Raw genomic sequence first — 18,113 nt, forward strand, 5'->3', positions numbered from 1 at the left:
TGACCTTCACCTGCAGCATCCCCTTTCTCGGCGCTTTAAAAATTATCAAAACAAACGAATCCCCACAATAAATTGTCTCACTTGCCAATCAAGTTGAAAATAAGTCTCTGAACCTTGTTGACACCTGTAATTGAAGGATAAGTTACAGAAAAATTCAATAGAAGAGTGTGAGAGATATCACTGGTCCAGGATCTGAACTATATGAACTGAGAGAGAGATGGGGATGGGGATGGGGATGGGGATGGGGATGGGGATGAACTTGTTGCTGCTGGTGGCGATGATGGGCACCAACATCTTTTCTCTCTACCACCTCTCCTCCATACGCAACCCTGTGAACCCGCCTCCCTCCCCCGTCGTCGACCACCTCCTCAGAGAGCTCGCCACCATCACCCACCTTGCCCGTCGCCGATCTTCCGCCACCTCCACCACCGTCAACGCCACCATCCTCCCGGAGCTCATCCGCTTCACCATCGCCCGCCGCCTCCCGCTCGGTCGGTCACACGCCATTGAGCAGGACGAGTTTCCCTCCCTGATCGACACGGCCTGCCAGAGCCAGCGAGAGCTCCTCCACCGCTTCATGAGCTACACCCCCTTCAAGCCCTGCACCGACAACGCCGATCTCGCCGAGCGCCTCATCGTCAACGGCTGCTTCCCTCTTCCCCGCCGCCGCTGCTTCTCCCTCACGTCCCCCAAACCCCCCGCAGCCCTACCCACCACCCCCTTTCCCTCCTCCCTCCCCGCCGCCGCCATCCGGTGGTCGCGCTTCTCCTGTAAATCCTTCGATTGCCTCACCCGATTCAGCTGCCTGAGATTCGATCTCTCCCTCGAGGCCCCCGAAATGGGTGGAGCAATCCGGCGCCATTGGCAATCCCGTCTCCTCCCCTTTCTTTTTTTTGTTCCATGTAAACTGTAAAGCCCTCTTTTATTACTGGTCGTATTTTCACCGGCGATCAAAATATTTTATTTTATTATTTTGATCATGAAGCTTATGCTTCAATTCCTCGAGACATACGCCTTGTTACTCAATGCCTGGCTTCGTCTTATCGCATTTAACAACCTTGATTTTGACTATTCACTTCTTATCATGGTAAAATTGCTTACTTATTTTCAACAAGGTAACGAAGGAAAAGGAGAGAAAAGAAAATGAACATTATGTATATGGCCTGTTTTCTGACCTAAAATTGCTATTCTGCTTGTCATTTTCATTGTTTTTTTTTTGAAGTAATCATTTTCATTGTTAGAATGTTTATTTTTTTAGATAAAAGCAAGTGGGGATAAAAATTTGGATTGAAAAGGACTACCTTGTCGTTGAGCAAGAGCATGATGTAGACTAGAGACAAACGTCGTGAAGTTACAGCATCTTTGCATACATTATTGTAAGGCCTTCCTTCTTTATCAACTAGGATATAGGACATCCTAAGACCCCAAGGAATCTAAACAATTATTAGAAATTAGTGACTGAAAAGACACATAGACCAAGAGATGAAGCGATGTGGACTAAGCAGATTGCCCTAATTATGCCATAGATTTCTTTTAATGGTGTGTGTCGCCAGTATTTCACTCATTGGCCAAGGAGGTTGGTTATATAGAGCCCATCTGCAGGACAGTTACAGCGAATGATGGCCTAAGGCCTGAGAGGGTTCACATACACTCCCTTGGAGAAGGAAGGAATGAAGGGAGGTCATGATTTCAATCATAGTTATCAGGGAACGATATGGATACGAGAGCAATACATGAAGTGGAAGTGGGGAAGAGAGAGAGAGATAAAAAAGTAGTATGAAGTGGGAAGCTGGACATGGTTGGTTGTGAAGTGATTATGCAAACACATGAAAAATGAAAAGGAAACACAATAAGCCATATAAAGCATGGGTAAAAGGAAATAAAAATGACATAAACACAAATATAAAACCAACAAGTAAGCTTGTTATGAAAAAAATTATTATTTTTTAACCTAAAAAACTTATAAAGTTAGGGAGAAATGAATGAGAAGGGGCAAGAAACTAGAGAAAAATGTTAATAAAGCAAAAAGGAATTGATTTCGAAAACAAGGAGAAAATGAGATTCCCATTAAAGGAAATCGAGTTTTCATATTTCCGAAGCTGGTTTCCCAAACCTTCTCTTCATTTCAAGGAAGTGAGGAGTTCCCCACTTCCAAAGGAGTTTCCCATTATCGAAACAAGTTTCAGGTATCTACTATTTCAAGTAAAGGAAATCCACCTCCCAGTGCAATGTGGAATTGAAACAAAACTTAAGTTGTTGTTGGAACTCTTGACCAAGTTCTGTTCTCAACAACAAAAGAGCCTTGAGAATTGCATTTTTAACAAACCAAATTTAATAACTTAATTTATAAGAATAAAACTTGAAAATTGGAGGGTGTAAAAAATACTCATACTTTAGAAGCAAAACCAACTATATGATTCACAACATTCTAATTAAGTGGCTTGCTTAAAACAGAAGTGTTAAATGATCAACTAATGCCATGAGAATATATGATTTCTTAGTGGCTTGCTGAAAGCTGAAATTTTAGATGATCAACTAATAGCATGAGAAGTTAAGCCCGGCATCTTAGTTGTTGTGGTTGATATCAAATTCTAAACCATTTGATTTGTAATTGATTGTGGGTTAGGTTAGCCCCCAAGGGGTTTGGCACGGTGGGTAAGGGCCTCGGCCACTAGACGGGTGGTCAGGGTTTCATTCCCATGAGCGTCAGCCCCTTACATATGAGAAGAGGCAAAGGCATTATGGCCCTTGCTTGTGCCGAAGCAAGGCAATTCTCTGGGGGTAATGGGCGTGTCATGGGTTTACACTGCCGAAAAAGCGACCATAAGTACGGCAGACTTAGCCAGTGCGACTAGGTCTTTGAATTCAGAGTGGTTTCCCCGTTCATCATGAAAGAAACTGATTGTGGGCTAACAAAAAATTTTTTCTACAAAGAAAAAACTGGGTTAGGCAGACCCCTACCAGTTATACAACTATATACCATTGGGTTTGGAACCTGCAACGTCCCAACACGAGGTGACGTGCAATAACTGCTCATGCCAGACAAGCAGAACCCCCATACGGTTAGTCTTACGCACCAATGAGACCATATAAACCCTCATTAGATTCGTAACTAAATGTGGGTTAATAAATAACACAACAAAGTGGAGGGTAGATGAGAGACCTCCAATTTAAAAATTATGCTGATTTGGACGTATCCTTCCATCATGAAATAATGAATGAGAGAGAGGGAGAGAGACGTATGTAACGTCCTATCGAGTTGCCAAGAGCCCAACCTTTTTTCTTTTTTTTTTAAAGGCAAGCTGGGGTTAGGTAGACTCCGATCACTTATACAACTATTCCATTGGGTTTTGAACATGCAACGTCCCAACACAAGAACGATCGTGCACTAGCTGCTCCTACCAGACAACTGAAGATCCCGTTGGTAGCCCGGACCTTTCACCTTCTTTAATGATTTACCTAATATGAAAACTATCAGAATTTTTTTTTTTGTTTATGTTAGAGGATCAAGATTTCAGGAAGTGAAGATTAAGACAATTTTGTGTTTCAAAGATAAGACACTTCAAAAGTATTCTTTTTTTTTATTATTATTTAGTTACATGGAGAAACCCTGGGCCTAATGAAAACTTTGGCCGACCCTCGCCCCAAGGGCCTATGTTGGGCATTGACTTACACAAGGGTATACGATAACAATATGTATGCATGATTTTGTGAGGCTTCAAATCTCAGCAGCAGCCTACATGTGATATTTTCTCAACTCATAAAATCATGTTTATCATAAAAAAAAAACAGTATCCAAGAACCGATCCCTAGCACTTGAACCATGTTGGACGAACATCCATGGTGCCGCTACCAGATGGTCCACACTTGGGGCATCCCTTGCTGCAATGGTGAAGCTGGGTGCACTCACTTGACATCAAGAGTTTTTATCTGCCAATGTGCAGTAAGTGATGAGAGGGTTTCATTTTGGCCTAGTCAAGGAGAGAAAAAAAGGTCAACAACTCTAGTTGTAACCCTTTAAAACTGCTTAATTTACAAAATTGTTTTTATGTGATGAAACTGTTGTATGGTAAGTTCAATACTGCAATATTGAGTACCTACTTTTTTACGAGAGTATAAACTTGACAGCATGCTAGCTTAATTTTGATTGGAAAAAAAAATGGTCTTAGTTAGACTTAAGAACGAGGGGTGGTAATCGAGTCCAACAAACCAAAGACAGATATTGTTCTAGCCCTGCTCACCTACCTTGAATGAGCCTATCTGAGCTAAGCCCGGGCTGGCTTGTGGGAGTGGAACTCATGACTAATTGGACAAAAATATATACCGTCCACCCAGTTAAATTAACATGCTATTTTTTTTACATAAATGATGCATAAATATTATATATGCAAATCTAGTTAATTATCTAAATGAGCTAAGACAAGGTACCGACAAAAGCAACTTATCAGGATAAAACATAAACATCACCATCACCACTATCAATCATCACTTCAACCGTCTATTTCCACCTCCCTACCACGCCGGCAGGCACCATCCATCTCACCACCACCACCACCACCACCACCACTATCAATCAGCACTTCAACCGTCTCTTTCCACTTCCCTACCACCACCAGGCACCATCGTGACATGTGAAGCTCTTCATCACTGCCTAAATTTGGCCATTTTTTTTTTTTTTGGTTATGATTTTGGTTCACATCATGTTTCAGGTCAAGAGGTGCCACGTTGACTGTAGCCCTATTTCACTATCCATCAGAGATAGTTTCATGTTGACTTGACTTGGCCCTTGCAGCTAGGGATGGCAGTGGACCAGAGAAAAATGGAGATCCATCCAAACAGGGTTGTTTGGGGGCGGGGATGAAGGTCATGAAACGAAGAATGAACTGAGGATGGAAGTGAAAATCAAAACACGCCACTGAGATAGATCAATTAAGGATGGAGAGTAAAATTTTGAGATGGAGCTGGGTGGAACGCTAGCTTATCGCCTGCACCGCCCCGGCCCGGTCCACTGCCATCCCTACTTGCAGCAAGGTATCAAACTCTCAAGATCCTTCAACTCTGTCGCACTCCATTAGGTTTTGCTAGAGACTTAATAGAATCTTACAAATAAGCACCTAATTTATGAAAAAAATTACATTTAATGGTGAACTTATGAAAGAGACACGACACGTGGTATGCTGAGTGTCCTTGTGATGTAGCATCTAAATGCGAACATCAGCACAAAACCGTCTATATCTACCCGCCTCCGGTGGAGGTTTTTCTAGGGTTTTAAATTTAATTAATCATTTTTTTTTTGTTATTTCGCTTTTTAACCAGAAGATTTTATTAAAAATATGATTTCAGTGAGAATTTGTCATAATCCTTGGTATTTTTCTCACACAATCGTTTGAATTCTTCAAGCAGCAGCGATTAACCAAACACACGAACATGCCCTTTAACTAATCAAATTTGAGTGTTTGATGGTTGGTTGGTTACTTGTTACTAATAAGTAAGCTTAATCCAACTTGATCAATGGGGTCTCCGCTTGTTGGGACGTTGTAAGATTAAAACCCAATGGTATGAGTTGTATAACTGGTGGGGGTTATGCCTAACCCCAGCTTTCTTAGTCAAAAAAACAAAAAGCTTAATCCAACTTGACAAGTATCAATTTTGTCCATGCTTCTCTTATCATCTCATCTTTACATAACAATCTTGATTAAGAAAAAAGGAAAAAACTGCCCTCAATTTTTTTGACCACCCTAAAAAAAAAGAAAAAAGAGTAACCATAGCTAAGGTTAGTAAACGAGCTGCTCGAACTGAATGAGAGTGAGCGGAGCCCAGCTCGAGTACATGGCAAGCCTGAGTTAATTAAACAAGCCGAGCTCGAGCTGGCTTTTTTACAAAAACAAAATCTAAAATTAAAAATGCCGAGCTTGAGCTCATGGCAAGCCTGAGTTGAACAAGTTGAGCTCGAGCTGGATTTTTTACAAAAAAAAAATCTAAAATTAAAAATACTGAGATTGAGATGGCTTTTTTACAAAAAAAAATCTTAAATTAAAAATAATATAATTTGGACTAATCATAGAAACCGAGCTTATATTGGTTCAAATAAATTCATTTGTTCAATGCTGTAAGCAATAGAATATATATAAAATTTAAACTTCTCAAGCCAAAAGCTTCAATCATTTATGCCCCATATATATATATATATATATATATAAACCATTTACCCTCTACCTAGCCAGGTGTTCAGAGGTAAAGGGGCTTAAAGCGGTTAAATTTTGATATGGATTTGACAAACTTTAGCTTGTTCAAAAGGATTTTGATTATCATCATTGCTATATTTGATCAACTACCTGTTTAAAACAAGTTGTTAAAGAATACATTGGCAATGAGTAAGCCCACAGAGTTTTACGTTGTCTGGTTGAGCCAGCGCTACTAGGTCTTTGATCTTGAAGGTTGTTTCTTAGTGTAAATATAAAAAAAAAAAATTGTTTGGCTAGGACTTAGTACGCTGAACCAATGCACACTCAGTAAACTAGACTCAAGGAATTTTGATGGACAGCTTATGTCCACTCTAACCGCGTACAAGGCTGGGCCGGTCTCGCCATTTTTACGAGTCAAGGTGCAGTGCTCAATGGTGATAAGCTGACAGTGAGAGAACTTTTATAGGTTAAGACAAGGCACCCAGGTGCAGCCACGTGTGTTTGGTGAAGGGTGATGAAGGAGTTTAACAAAGTGGAGGGTAATTTTAAGAAAAGTTGAAAAATCCTTACAGGTGGCAACGTAGAATTGCATTAACTTTTACCAACATGGCCACAAATTTGGGGCCAATCATTTCTCTCATGTGTGTTTAATTGACGGCATGAAGGTCTTTATGGCTATAGTTATGATGTCAAACAGATTGGATTTATCTGATATCCTATCCAATTCCAAATGTGATTATTTAGATACTATTATGAAAATTGAATCCAATTTAGGATTTCATATCTGAATCCAGTTACATGTATTAATTTGGATTTGTTACTTTCCTTTCTCCATTCAAATCTGAATATAAAGCCAAGTCTGATTAGCCAATATCCAATTAATCGGATTTGATATGGGCAAGATCTGATCCGAATCTAGTCTGTTTACATCGTAGATATAGAGCATAGATGTGAAGCTGCCCAACCCAACTGCTTTCGGACATGCTAATACCCCGTCCAGTCCAGTCCAGTCCAGTCCAGTCCATGGGAAAACTCTTTGTTATGGAGTATCTGCACTTGTTTTTTTGTTTTTTGGAATAATTCAAGGGTAAACCCCCCTCATCACCAACCGCATATTGGCTAGCCTTTGGTTGGTAAAACCCTTGAGGTCTCTCCTGCCTCTACTGGCGAGTATTCCCAGCTTCGACCTTGCGGCAAGAGATAGTCGCCCTTGTGACTTACATTTGTTCCCCTTTTGACTTCTCAGGTATGTTAGATTTGACACATGAAGATCCGGAATAAAACTATAAGTCTTCATGCAAAATCACTCCATTCACCTGTCATAGAGGGCATTTCTGGTAAACAAAACAGGTGATCTGTATCACTGCCGCCCATTCAAGAGATCAACGGCTGGGAGCCCATGATGATGAAGATGTCATGTGAGCCAATCAGCCTAGATAGAGTCCTCTTGTTTGTAAAATGCAATGTGGCAAAGGAAGAACGATGGTAATCTCAAAGCACCAACCATTAGTGATTTGACAGATCCCCAACCAAAGTCTCTCATATGCTTAGTTTATCTCAACCAAAATTCCCAATCCAAGAGATCCATTAGTTTATGCAATTTGGAGAGGAAAAGATGAACGGCATCCAAAGCACCATGGATGGAAAATGCCAATTATATGGCTTGGCCAAGAAGGGCTGTCCTAAAATTGGCTTTGAGTTCTGTTCAGTGTTCATTATAACTATGAACGGCATCCAAGGAACCTCTGACATGATATAGTGAAATTCAGGGCTTTGATGAGATTAATTTTTTCTTTAATATTTTTTTTTTGATATTTACACGGAGAAACCAGGAGGTGACAGTGATCGCTGAAGTAGAAATCCACATGGTCATAAATTAAGTGAATGAATAGATGGCTGAACTAATGATCTGAAGAAAACTAGGGGAATCTAGCGCTCAAAAATGAAAAAAAAAATGGTCAAATTTATATTTATTATACATTTCCCCTCATCCAAAATTATTCGATTACATATACAAACGCATTATTGACTAATGACCTGAAGAAAACTTGGAATACATCGGGCTAATTTACAGGAAAAAATAATTCCTGAACAAATACAAAGGTCTCCCATATGTTTCCTCTTCATTTAGTTTTATAAGGTAAGGTTTTCTTGGACCATTAAAAAGGTCCCCGATATGTTCCCTCCACAATCGGGGAACGTTTCACAGCCAGCAAGTGCTTTCACCTTGCCTCTCAAATCGACCTCAATTGGGTATTTCAAAAGATGCCCTCTCATCTCTGTCACCTCATCAGCTGCAAATTGTTTCCAGTTCAACTCCGCTAGATGGTTGATCCTTCTGATACATTCCAGACTCTCTGGATGTCTAAAACACTCTTCCAACACTCCAAGGTGCTCTGCCCAGAGGGACATACGGTAGCCATAGATCTACAAACAGAAGACAGTTACTGCAACCCTTAAATGTAAACAAATACCATTAAGTAACCTGTAGCTCAATGTACAAGAAAACACAGCATTACATGACAGCTGAGAATCGAGTGTGTGTGCGCTTTCACACACACACACACACACACACACATGCACACACTGTTGTGCAAGCAAAACACGGCATTACTTGATAGCAGAGCACGTGTGTGGGCGTGCACACACACATGGTATCTCAAGTATGAATTTGAGGTTGGTATCATGGGAGCATAATTGATAGAATTTTGCACAATAAATTCCTTGAGATTCATCTCATGCATGAAATTAAGGTTGGTAGTGGGATCAAACATAGTTGATAGCATTTGCACAATAAGTTCAATTAAATTCATCAAAATAGTTCAAGCTTATTAGAATTGAGATTATTTTACAACATGAATATTTTCATGTTTGTATTTTCGGTGCCATAAACATGAAGTAAGAGCATGAAAGAAATTTTGGTACCCACAAAGTTAGTCCATGATGTGCTTTAGCTGTGAAAGCATGTTAATGAGAAAATCATACATGGGAACATATATTAGATTAGATACAAAAGAAGATATTGGAAGCAAAACAAGGGACTTTAACAATTAAGATGTGTTATAGATGAAAATCAAAATATTATAGTGAAAAATGATGATCTCAAATAAAGAGTATTTATCCTGACATGGTAAACGAAGAACGAGAGTATGAAATATACCTACAACAAGAGCTCAATCAAGACACAACCATAGAATAAGTTTGGAAGTTGAAATTGTTACAAAAAGATGAAAAAAAAAGCATGACACTTGGGTAAAATTATACTCATTAAGAAGTAGCTTCAATGGGCAAGACAGAATGCAAAATCATGTTTTCCTTAAGTTATTGGCTATATGAAAGATGCCCAAAGACTGAGGAAAAAAAGTTTAGCTGATGTATTAGAAAAGAAATGGAACAATCTGAAACTACATCAACCTTAATGTATTAGCATTATGAGCCAAATATTAAGCTTTGATAAAAAGTACAGGGATTATCATTTAAGAAGAGAACCGATTTTTTATTAAAAAAAAAACAGAAACAAAAGAGAACCGAATTTGTGTAAGAACTGAGATAGCACCATCCCAGAATGGTGAAAAATATAGGCCAATTTCTTACCAAGGACAACTTATCTAAAAATTTAGATAGTATGAATAACTTTCATGCAATTTTTTTCTTCAAACTAAAAATAAAACTTAAAAGGAAACTTATCTAGTCAATCCCAAGGAGGAACATACATCAAATGTCTCATAAAATTACTTGGATAAGTATGCCAAGATAAGAACTATAACTACATCAAGAGAGAGGTGTGTATTGACAACTAAGAATAGACTACATCGAAGACATGCTTCAAACCCTACTTACATTAGTTTTAGATGAAGTAATGTCATCTATATAAGTCCAGGTGAGCATTTCTCTTGTACATGATGATGTCAGCAATATCATGGAAGATGCACACAATAAATTTGAATAAAGTCAAGTCTCTTAAGTGCAAAGATAAGTACACTATAAATGGGACAAACAGATTGCAAGCTCAATTTTACCTGCCCACGTGGATTAGAAGATTTTCTTGCCCATGTATGCTGAGGTTGATAAGCACCCATTGCAATCTCTGAGTCTCTTGTCCCATCCATAGAGCGCTGGTTGATATTTGCTGACCCCAAGATTACATACTCATCATCGACTATCATTCCTTTGGAATGGACATAGATCATGAAGCGACGATTCTTCTGAGCAAGTGCCTAAAATGATGAATAAAATACATTAACCAACTAGTAGTGATATAATACAAAAATAATTTGCGACTTAAAGTGGTGTACATGACACAACAATGTTAAATTAAGTAACAATGGTGTCAATAAAAAACCAGGAAACTTTGGCTTTTGACCTTGAGAAAAATTAGAAAACCTTGAAAAAGAAACAATCTAACACTGAATGAGGTAGCAGTTTATACTAAGAACTAAGATTACTTGAGGAGTGTTTGCTGGAGCTGCAGTTGGATATGATACAATGTTCCCATCTGCTACCTCACGGTTACCAAGGCAGAAGAAAGTCAAATAATCTCGTGGGTGGTATGTCTTCTCAAGGCCAACTTCTTCAAGAGCTTTGTAAACTGTCTCATACATCATTTGCATTGTTTTGTTCTGCATACATGAACATAAATGACAGAAAACAGTGCTATCTTAGCAACAAAATATAATAAAAACATTTCTAATTAAATTAGACAATAAGATATCATGTAGACTGGTTAAATGTACCAAAGCAATCTAGACCTCATATGACAGAAGCTATGTCCCTTGGACACTGACACAGGAGAAGATGTCGGACATGGCGAGTTTTTAAAAACTAGATGCATGAACACGGATATATATATATATATATATATATATATATATATATATATAGCGAGAGAGAGAGAGAGAGAGAGAGAGACCTTTCTGTAGGGCATGACGACTCATTTTGAGAGGCAAAAAGTGTATGGAGAGAAAATAGGGTTTAAACTTTAAACAAGATTGACACTTAAGCACTGTGTCTAACCCATTCAAAAGTGTAGGACTTGCAACACTAAGTGTTCATTTTCTGTTGAGCACTTCTATGTTAAAGAAAGAATTGTCTATGAAGTGACTAGGAGTGTCAGTGTCCAAGTGTCAAGGTGACACGTTGGCTCTCCAGAAGTGTCAAGGTAACATAGGACAGGGGAGAGCTGTGCACCATATAACATTTCCACAGAATAAATCAGTATATACCCTTCAAAGTAGTATCAAAATAATCATATAATAAACTTTCCCAAAATGGGTGGAGTTGAGTCACAGTGTAAAATGTACAGATGCAGATGACTGCAGAATAGGCTGCCAAAGTAGGAACCGACCAGAACCCAGCAGGGTCCAGACAGTTTCTGGTGCTATGCCAGGTGCAACAGGTTCAAACAATCCTTTCCCTTTTATTCTTGCTCCAACTAGTTTACAACATTTTTTTCCCATAAAAGTGCCTACAAACAATTTCTTACTGTGGGAATTTCAATTTATCCCATTATTGAAAAGCTATAATTTAATGGGATTTGTGGATGGGTCAAAACCCCATCCGAATATATTTATTATGGAGCCTAACAAAGGGGCTAGGAAAAACCCTGAATTTGAGGAGTGGGAAAGGATGGATCAGTTGTTTAGCTGGATCTTGTCTTCTCTGACTGCCACTGCACATTGTCAAGTCGTGGGCCTGACTACGTCCTGTAGTGTGTGGAACACACTAAGAAAAACATATGCTGCTCACTCCAAAGCCGAGTACAACAAATTAAATTTCAACTACAGAATTTGAAAAAGGGGAGTGACAATATTACTGACTATTTTCAAAAGGCCAAAAGTATAGCCCATCAGTTGGTTATGGCAGAAAAGCCAATTTCAACGAAGATCTTACTATGCATATTTTAGCCGGTCTACCCATGAGTGAATATTTGAATACACAGTGTTTATATATATATATATATATATATATATATATATATATATATATATATAATTTTCTGTTTATTCCAAAATACTTGATAGGGGTATTTTGGTCTTTTCACATGTAATATAAGTTATTTTTTAAAACTTATTTAAGTTTTAATTTACTTTTTTTTCTTTTTTACTTTATTCCTTTTTCTCTTTTTTAGAACCATTGGGGACCCCACATATGGAGTCGTTGGGGCTCCCCATCGACTACATTGTGGGAGCCCCAAGGTCTCCCTCTCTCTCATTCCGTGTATATAAAAGGGGTGTTCCCCCTCTCATTTGTATGTTGTTCTCTATCTCTCTCTCTCAATAATATTTTTTCTTTTTTGCCTTTTGGCATTTCCCCTTTGTGGGTTTATGTGTTTGCACTTAAAGTGCTTGTGTATTCTTCTTGATTCTTGTCCATTGTTGGACCTACAAGTGTTTTTCAGTTGTTATTTGTATTTTCACTTATTCATTACATGGTATTAGAGTCATTTGGGTTCTTTTGATCTTGAAAGGTTTCTTTTGTGGCACTTGATCGTTACCAAAGTACTTTTTCTCTCTTCATCTCTACCTTCTTCTTCAACATGGAGCATGAATCAAGGTTGGAGCTCTCCTTCAAGCTCAATGGTTCAAATTATTTAATGTGTGCGTTGGTTACGAAGAATCACCTTCGTGGGAAGAAACTTTGGGGTTTTGTGATGGAGACCTTTCTTGAACCATCATTGAAACTCACCAAAATCGAAGAAGGTGTTGAAAAGGGTCTTGATGGGGAAGACTGCCTTAAAGTCATTCATGATCATCAAGAAAGGTAGAAGATTGAGAAAGTAACCACGCCAAGATTTTGGCGTGGTTTATGAATAATGTTGACATAAAAATTTGCCATATTCTTTGCTAAACAACATCTCTCCTGTGGAAAAACTTTTTAAACAAATTCCAGATTGCTCTAGGTTTAGGGTTTTTGGGTGTAAATGTTTTGTTTTTACAGATAAAAATGATAAATTCACCCATCGTGCAATTCCTTGTGCCTTTTTAGGATATGCAAGTCACCAAAAAGGGTATAGATGTTTTGACCTTAAATCTGGAAAATTATATGTATCAAGAAATGTGTCTTTCTTAAAAAAGGAAAGTTTTTTTAGTGAAAAGCCTACAAAAATAGATTACTACTCTTTTTTGTTGGACTTAGTCCCAAAGATTGATGAAGATGCTATTGATGAAAGTCAAGACGAGCAAAATGACCAGATAAATACAGAATCATTTAATAATGATCAAAGTTGTATTCAATAATCTAGGCGGAAAAGTTTAGAGAAACCATGTGCTTTAGAAAAATATACTAAAGAACATGAACAAATATCAAGTAGAAAGTCATCTAGAGTGTCAAAAGTTCCCGAAAAATTTGTGTCATATGAGTCTTTTACAACAAAATATCAAGCCTACATTGCCCTAATTAACTCCTACAAAGAGCCATCCAACTATGTTGTAGTAAAAAAACAGCCTGAATGAGACAAAGTTATGCCAACAGAACTAAAAGCCTTAGAAAAAGCAAATACCTGGACTATTCAAGATATTCCACTAAGCAAAAAACCTATAGGGTGTCGATGTTAAATTATGTATATCAACCTTGTAATCTCGTATATATATAATCACATATATAGAGATACATATACATATGTACTATGTATACATATGTATATGTATCTCTCTCTCTCTCTCTCTCTCTCTCTCTCTCTCTCTATATATATATATATATATATATATATATATATATATATATATATATATATATTTCTTTTTTGTCTCATTGTTCACCGGAAAAGGGTATTTCTATAAATACTTATTTTATGCATATTTCATTTTGGAATATGATTGTAACTTTTTTAATTCTTTTATTTTTCTTCTTTTTCTTTTTCTTTCTTTCTTTTTAATTTTTTGTATTTTGTGCCATATAGGGAGGCTCCCCAAAGAGTCGTTGGGGACTCCCAACGACTCTCTTGGGAGCCCCCTATGTGGCTCCTTGTTTGGTTATAAATAGGGGCCTCTCCCCTCTTGTATTCTCATGGCTTTGAGTCAAAGCCTAAGCTTCTGATAAAGTTCGAATATTTATTTTTATGCCTTTGGTGCATTTGTGAGAGTTTGCGATTTTGTGCTTTTATGCCAACAGAACTAAAAGCCTTAGAAAAAGCAAATACCTGGACTATTCAAGATATTCCACTAAGCAAAAAACCTATAGGGTGTCGATGTTAAATTATGTATATCAACCTTGTAATCTCGTATATATATAATCACATATATAGAGATACATATACATATGTACTATGTCACATGGGTGCGGGTGCGGGTGCGGGTGCGGGTGTGACACGGGTGCGGCACAATTTTAAAATTTTTGGACACGGGGACTCGGCAAAATATATATATATATATATAATTTTATTTTATTTTATTTTTAAAATGCCACAGGTGTCTGTGCACAGTCACAGACTGTGACTGTGACTGTGCACAGGCACAACACTGTGCACAGGCACAGCACTGTGCACTGTGCACAGGCACAGCACTGTGCACAGGCACAGCACTGTGCACACTGCAAAGACTGTGCACTGTGCACAGTCACAGACTGTGCACAGTCTGTGACTGTGCACACTGCAAAGACTGCACAGTCACAGTGCCTTTTATATATATATTTTTTTAAATAAAAAATATAAAAAATTAGTTTTTTAGGGACATTTTTGGACTCGGTCAAAGTTGACCGAGTCCAAAATGTGGACGGACTCGGCCTGGACTCGTTGACTGAGTCCGACTCGGCGTTGACCGAGTTCGGGCCGAGTCTGAAGCCGCACCCGAGTCCGCACCCGTGTCGGGGCGTGTCGACTCGGGTGCGGCACCTCCTTAGCCGAGTCCGTGTGACATAGCATATGTACTATGTATACATATGTATATGTATCTCTCTCTCTCTCTCTCTCTCTCTCTCTCTCTCTCTCTATATATATATATATATATATATATATATATATATATATATATATTTCTTTTTTGTCTCATTGTTCACCGGAAAAGGGTATTTCTATAAATACTTATTTTATGCATATTTCATTTTGGAATATGATTGTAACTTTTTTAATTCTTTTATTTTTCTTCTTTTTCTTTTTCTTTTTCTTTTTCTTTCTTTCTTTTTAATTTTTTGTATTTTGTGCCATATAGGGAGGCTCCCCAAAGAGTCGTTGGGGGCTCCCAACGACTCTCTTGGGAGCTCCCAACGACTCTCTTGGGAGCCCCCTATGTGGCTCCTTGTTTGGTTATAAATAGGGGCCTCTCCCCTCTTGTATTCTCATGGCTTTGAGTCAAAGCCTAAGCTTCTGATAAAGTTCGAATATTTATTTTTATGCCTTTGGTGCATTTGTGAGAGTTTGCGATTTTGTGCTTTTATGCACAAGTGTTCTAAGTGTTCTTATTATGCATGTGTGCACATATTTGTTATCAAGAATATTAAGGTCTTGATCATAGTATCTTGTTGAAGATACTTTCACATGGTATCAAAGCCTCATTTGAAGAAGAAGGATCGCGCGCTTGTTCATTTTTGAGTGCCTCGAAAAATGTGCCTTCAAGCTATTGTTTTTTGGAGTGGATCATCTTCTTCGGGCAATATTTTAGAAACCTCCTTTATCAAGAAAGACTTGAGAAACCCTTGAGGTACGTATTGTTTTTATCATCTCCTCTAATGGGTGAAAAAGACTCCCATTTCTCTCTTGGATTCAAACTCAATGGGTCCAACTATCATGTTTGAGCCGGAAATATGGAAGCTCACATCAAAGAAAAACGGCTTTGGGGCTATGTCCAACGCTTGATTTCCGAACGGAACCCAAGATAACCTCGTTAGAAAAAGAAAAGATAAAAATTCTTGAAGGTGATGAAAGGACCAAGGCTCTTGAAGAATATACGAAAAAGCATGAAGAATGAGAAATGAGGAATTTTAAAATCCTCTCTTGGATGTTTTCGTCCGTAGAAACGAGAATTAATGCAAATATCATCAAGTTCAAAAAGGCTTCTCAAGAATGAGAATATCTTGAGAAGATGTACACCTCTAGGGATTTGTCTCATAAGTACTATCTCTAAAAAAGGGCGCTAACGCTTCAACAAGAGGAGATGACTATAAGAGAGTATTTTGTCGAGCTCTCTTCTATTTGGGACGAGCTTACTATGCTCGAACCTAAGTGGAGTGGTGAAGCCATAAAGCTCAGTCATAAACAATTGGAAGAAGATAAATTTTTCAACTTTTTGAATGGGTTTAGGCCCGAATTTGAACAAATCCGATCTTCTCTTTTAGCTGCTTTCACTTCCCCCTCTCTTGAAGATATAATTACTAAACTTAGTGGGAAAGAGACTCGGATGGGTATAAGCAAGAGCAACCCAAGTGTTCTTGCTACACCTTCCAACAATGAAGAAAATGAAGGTGTTAATACTGTCTCAAGACCGGGGAGCAATTTAAGGACCTACAAGCTCCCTCACTTCAAGAATCAAAACTCAAGTGGTCAAGGAGCAAAGAGGAACTATAGCAAGCTTACATGTCATTTTTGTAAAGAACCGGGGTACATTAAACCTATTTGTCCAAAATGAAAGAAATTGATTGCAACAGCTATGACATCTCAACCGGAGGAACGACCTTCATCGTCAAATGGGTCTCTTTCCCTTCAACAATTTGTAGAAGCTTTACAACCCCTTCTCAAAGGAGGGATTTCCGGAGCCGCTATGTCTACTTCCTCACCACCCGGTAAGACATATTGGCTTCTATATTCCGGTGCATCCTTTCACATGACCCCGAGTGCTTGTTCTCTTTTCGAGTTTTCTAAAAATTTTCTTCCATCTTTTGTCTCAACGGCGGATTAAACACCTCTTGAAATTAAATGAATAGGTAATTTTGAAAAACAAGATTTCTTTATTTCAAAAATTTGTCTTATACCAAAACTAAATTTAAATTTACTTTCGGTTTCTCAACTCTCGGACCATGGTTGCAATATAAAATTTTCTTCTAACAAATGTTGGATACAAGATCGTCGGTCCGAGAGATTGATTAGGGAAGGCTTTAGGAAAGGAGACCTCTACTATGTTGATTTTCTTCAAGTTCTAAAAAATCAATTTTGTAATGTTGCTCAAAACAAAGATATTCATGTGTGGCATAAGACACTGGGACATCCCAACATTGTTAAAATCACTTATTTGCCTTTTATTAAACATCTTTGTAAAGAGGATTTTGTATGTAATCAATGCATTCTTGGGAAAATGAAAAGTATACCTTTCTCACAAAGATCCATGTTTACAACAAAACCCTTTGAAATTGTTCATTCCGATGTATGGGGTCCGGCTCCTATGATATCTAAAGGAGGATTCTCATACTATGTGATTTTTGTGGACGATTAGACTAGATTTTGTTGAATATATTTTATTAAGCATAAACATGAAGTGTTTTCCACTTTTAAAACTTTTCATATGATGTTTTTTTACCAATTCAATGGAAGTTTAAAAATTCTTAGATCTGACTCTGGTGGCGAATACCTTTCAAACGAATTCAAGAGTTATCTTGAAAGCTATGGTATCCTTCATCAAAAATTTTGTCCTAAAACCCCACAACAAAATGGGTTAGCTGAACGAAAGCATAGGCATATCATTGAAACAACTAGAACCTTGCTCATTTCGCAAAATATTCCAAAAAAACTTTGGGCTGAGGCAACCCTCGCATTCGTCTATCTCATAAATAGACTTCCATAAAAAAATTTGAACAAGATTTCTCTATTTGAAAAATTGTATGAGAAAAAACTTAATTATAGCAGGCTAAGGGTTTTTGGATGTAAATGTTTTGTTCTTACTGATAAAAACGACAAACTTTCCCCAAAGGCCATTCCTTGCACCTTTCTTGGTTATTCCGAAACCCAAAAGGGTTTTCGATGTTATGATGTTAAAAATGACAAATTATATGTTTCCAGAAATGTAA

At 38.0% G+C, this 18,113-nt stretch overlaps 2 protein-coding genes across 2 annotated transcripts in view; one reads left to right on the forward strand and one right to left on the reverse strand.

The window, feature by feature from the left end:
• The first annotated feature begins 223 nt into the window (after nt 1–223).
• Nucleotides 224–913, forward strand: LOC149840152 (putative methyltransferase At1g29790). The gene has a single exon (XM_090005007.1). The coding sequence runs from the start codon at nt 224–226 to the stop codon at nt 911–913; it is 690 nt and encodes a 229-aa protein (XP_089861133.1).
• A 7,219-nt stretch (nt 914–8,132) lies between these two features.
• The window catches only part of LOC149840153 (phospholipase D gamma 1-like), an 83,049-nt gene continuing 73,068 nt past the window's right edge, over nt 8,133–18,113 (reverse strand). The window contains 3 exon segments of the mRNA XM_090003058.1: nt 8,133–8,612; nt 10,205–10,402; nt 10,631–10,804. Of these exon segments, the coding sequence (XP_089859184.1) occupies nt 8,319–8,612; nt 10,205–10,402; nt 10,631–10,804 (666 nt within the window). The 3' untranslated portion in view covers nt 8,133–8,318.

The sequence above is a fragment of the Nuphar pumila genome, chromosome 4, assembly GCF_984573655.1.
Source record: "Nuphar pumila chromosome 4, dmNupPumi1.hap1.1, whole genome shotgun sequence".
NCBI lineage: Eukaryota > Viridiplantae > Streptophyta > Magnoliopsida > Nymphaeales > Nymphaeaceae > Nuphar > Nuphar pumila.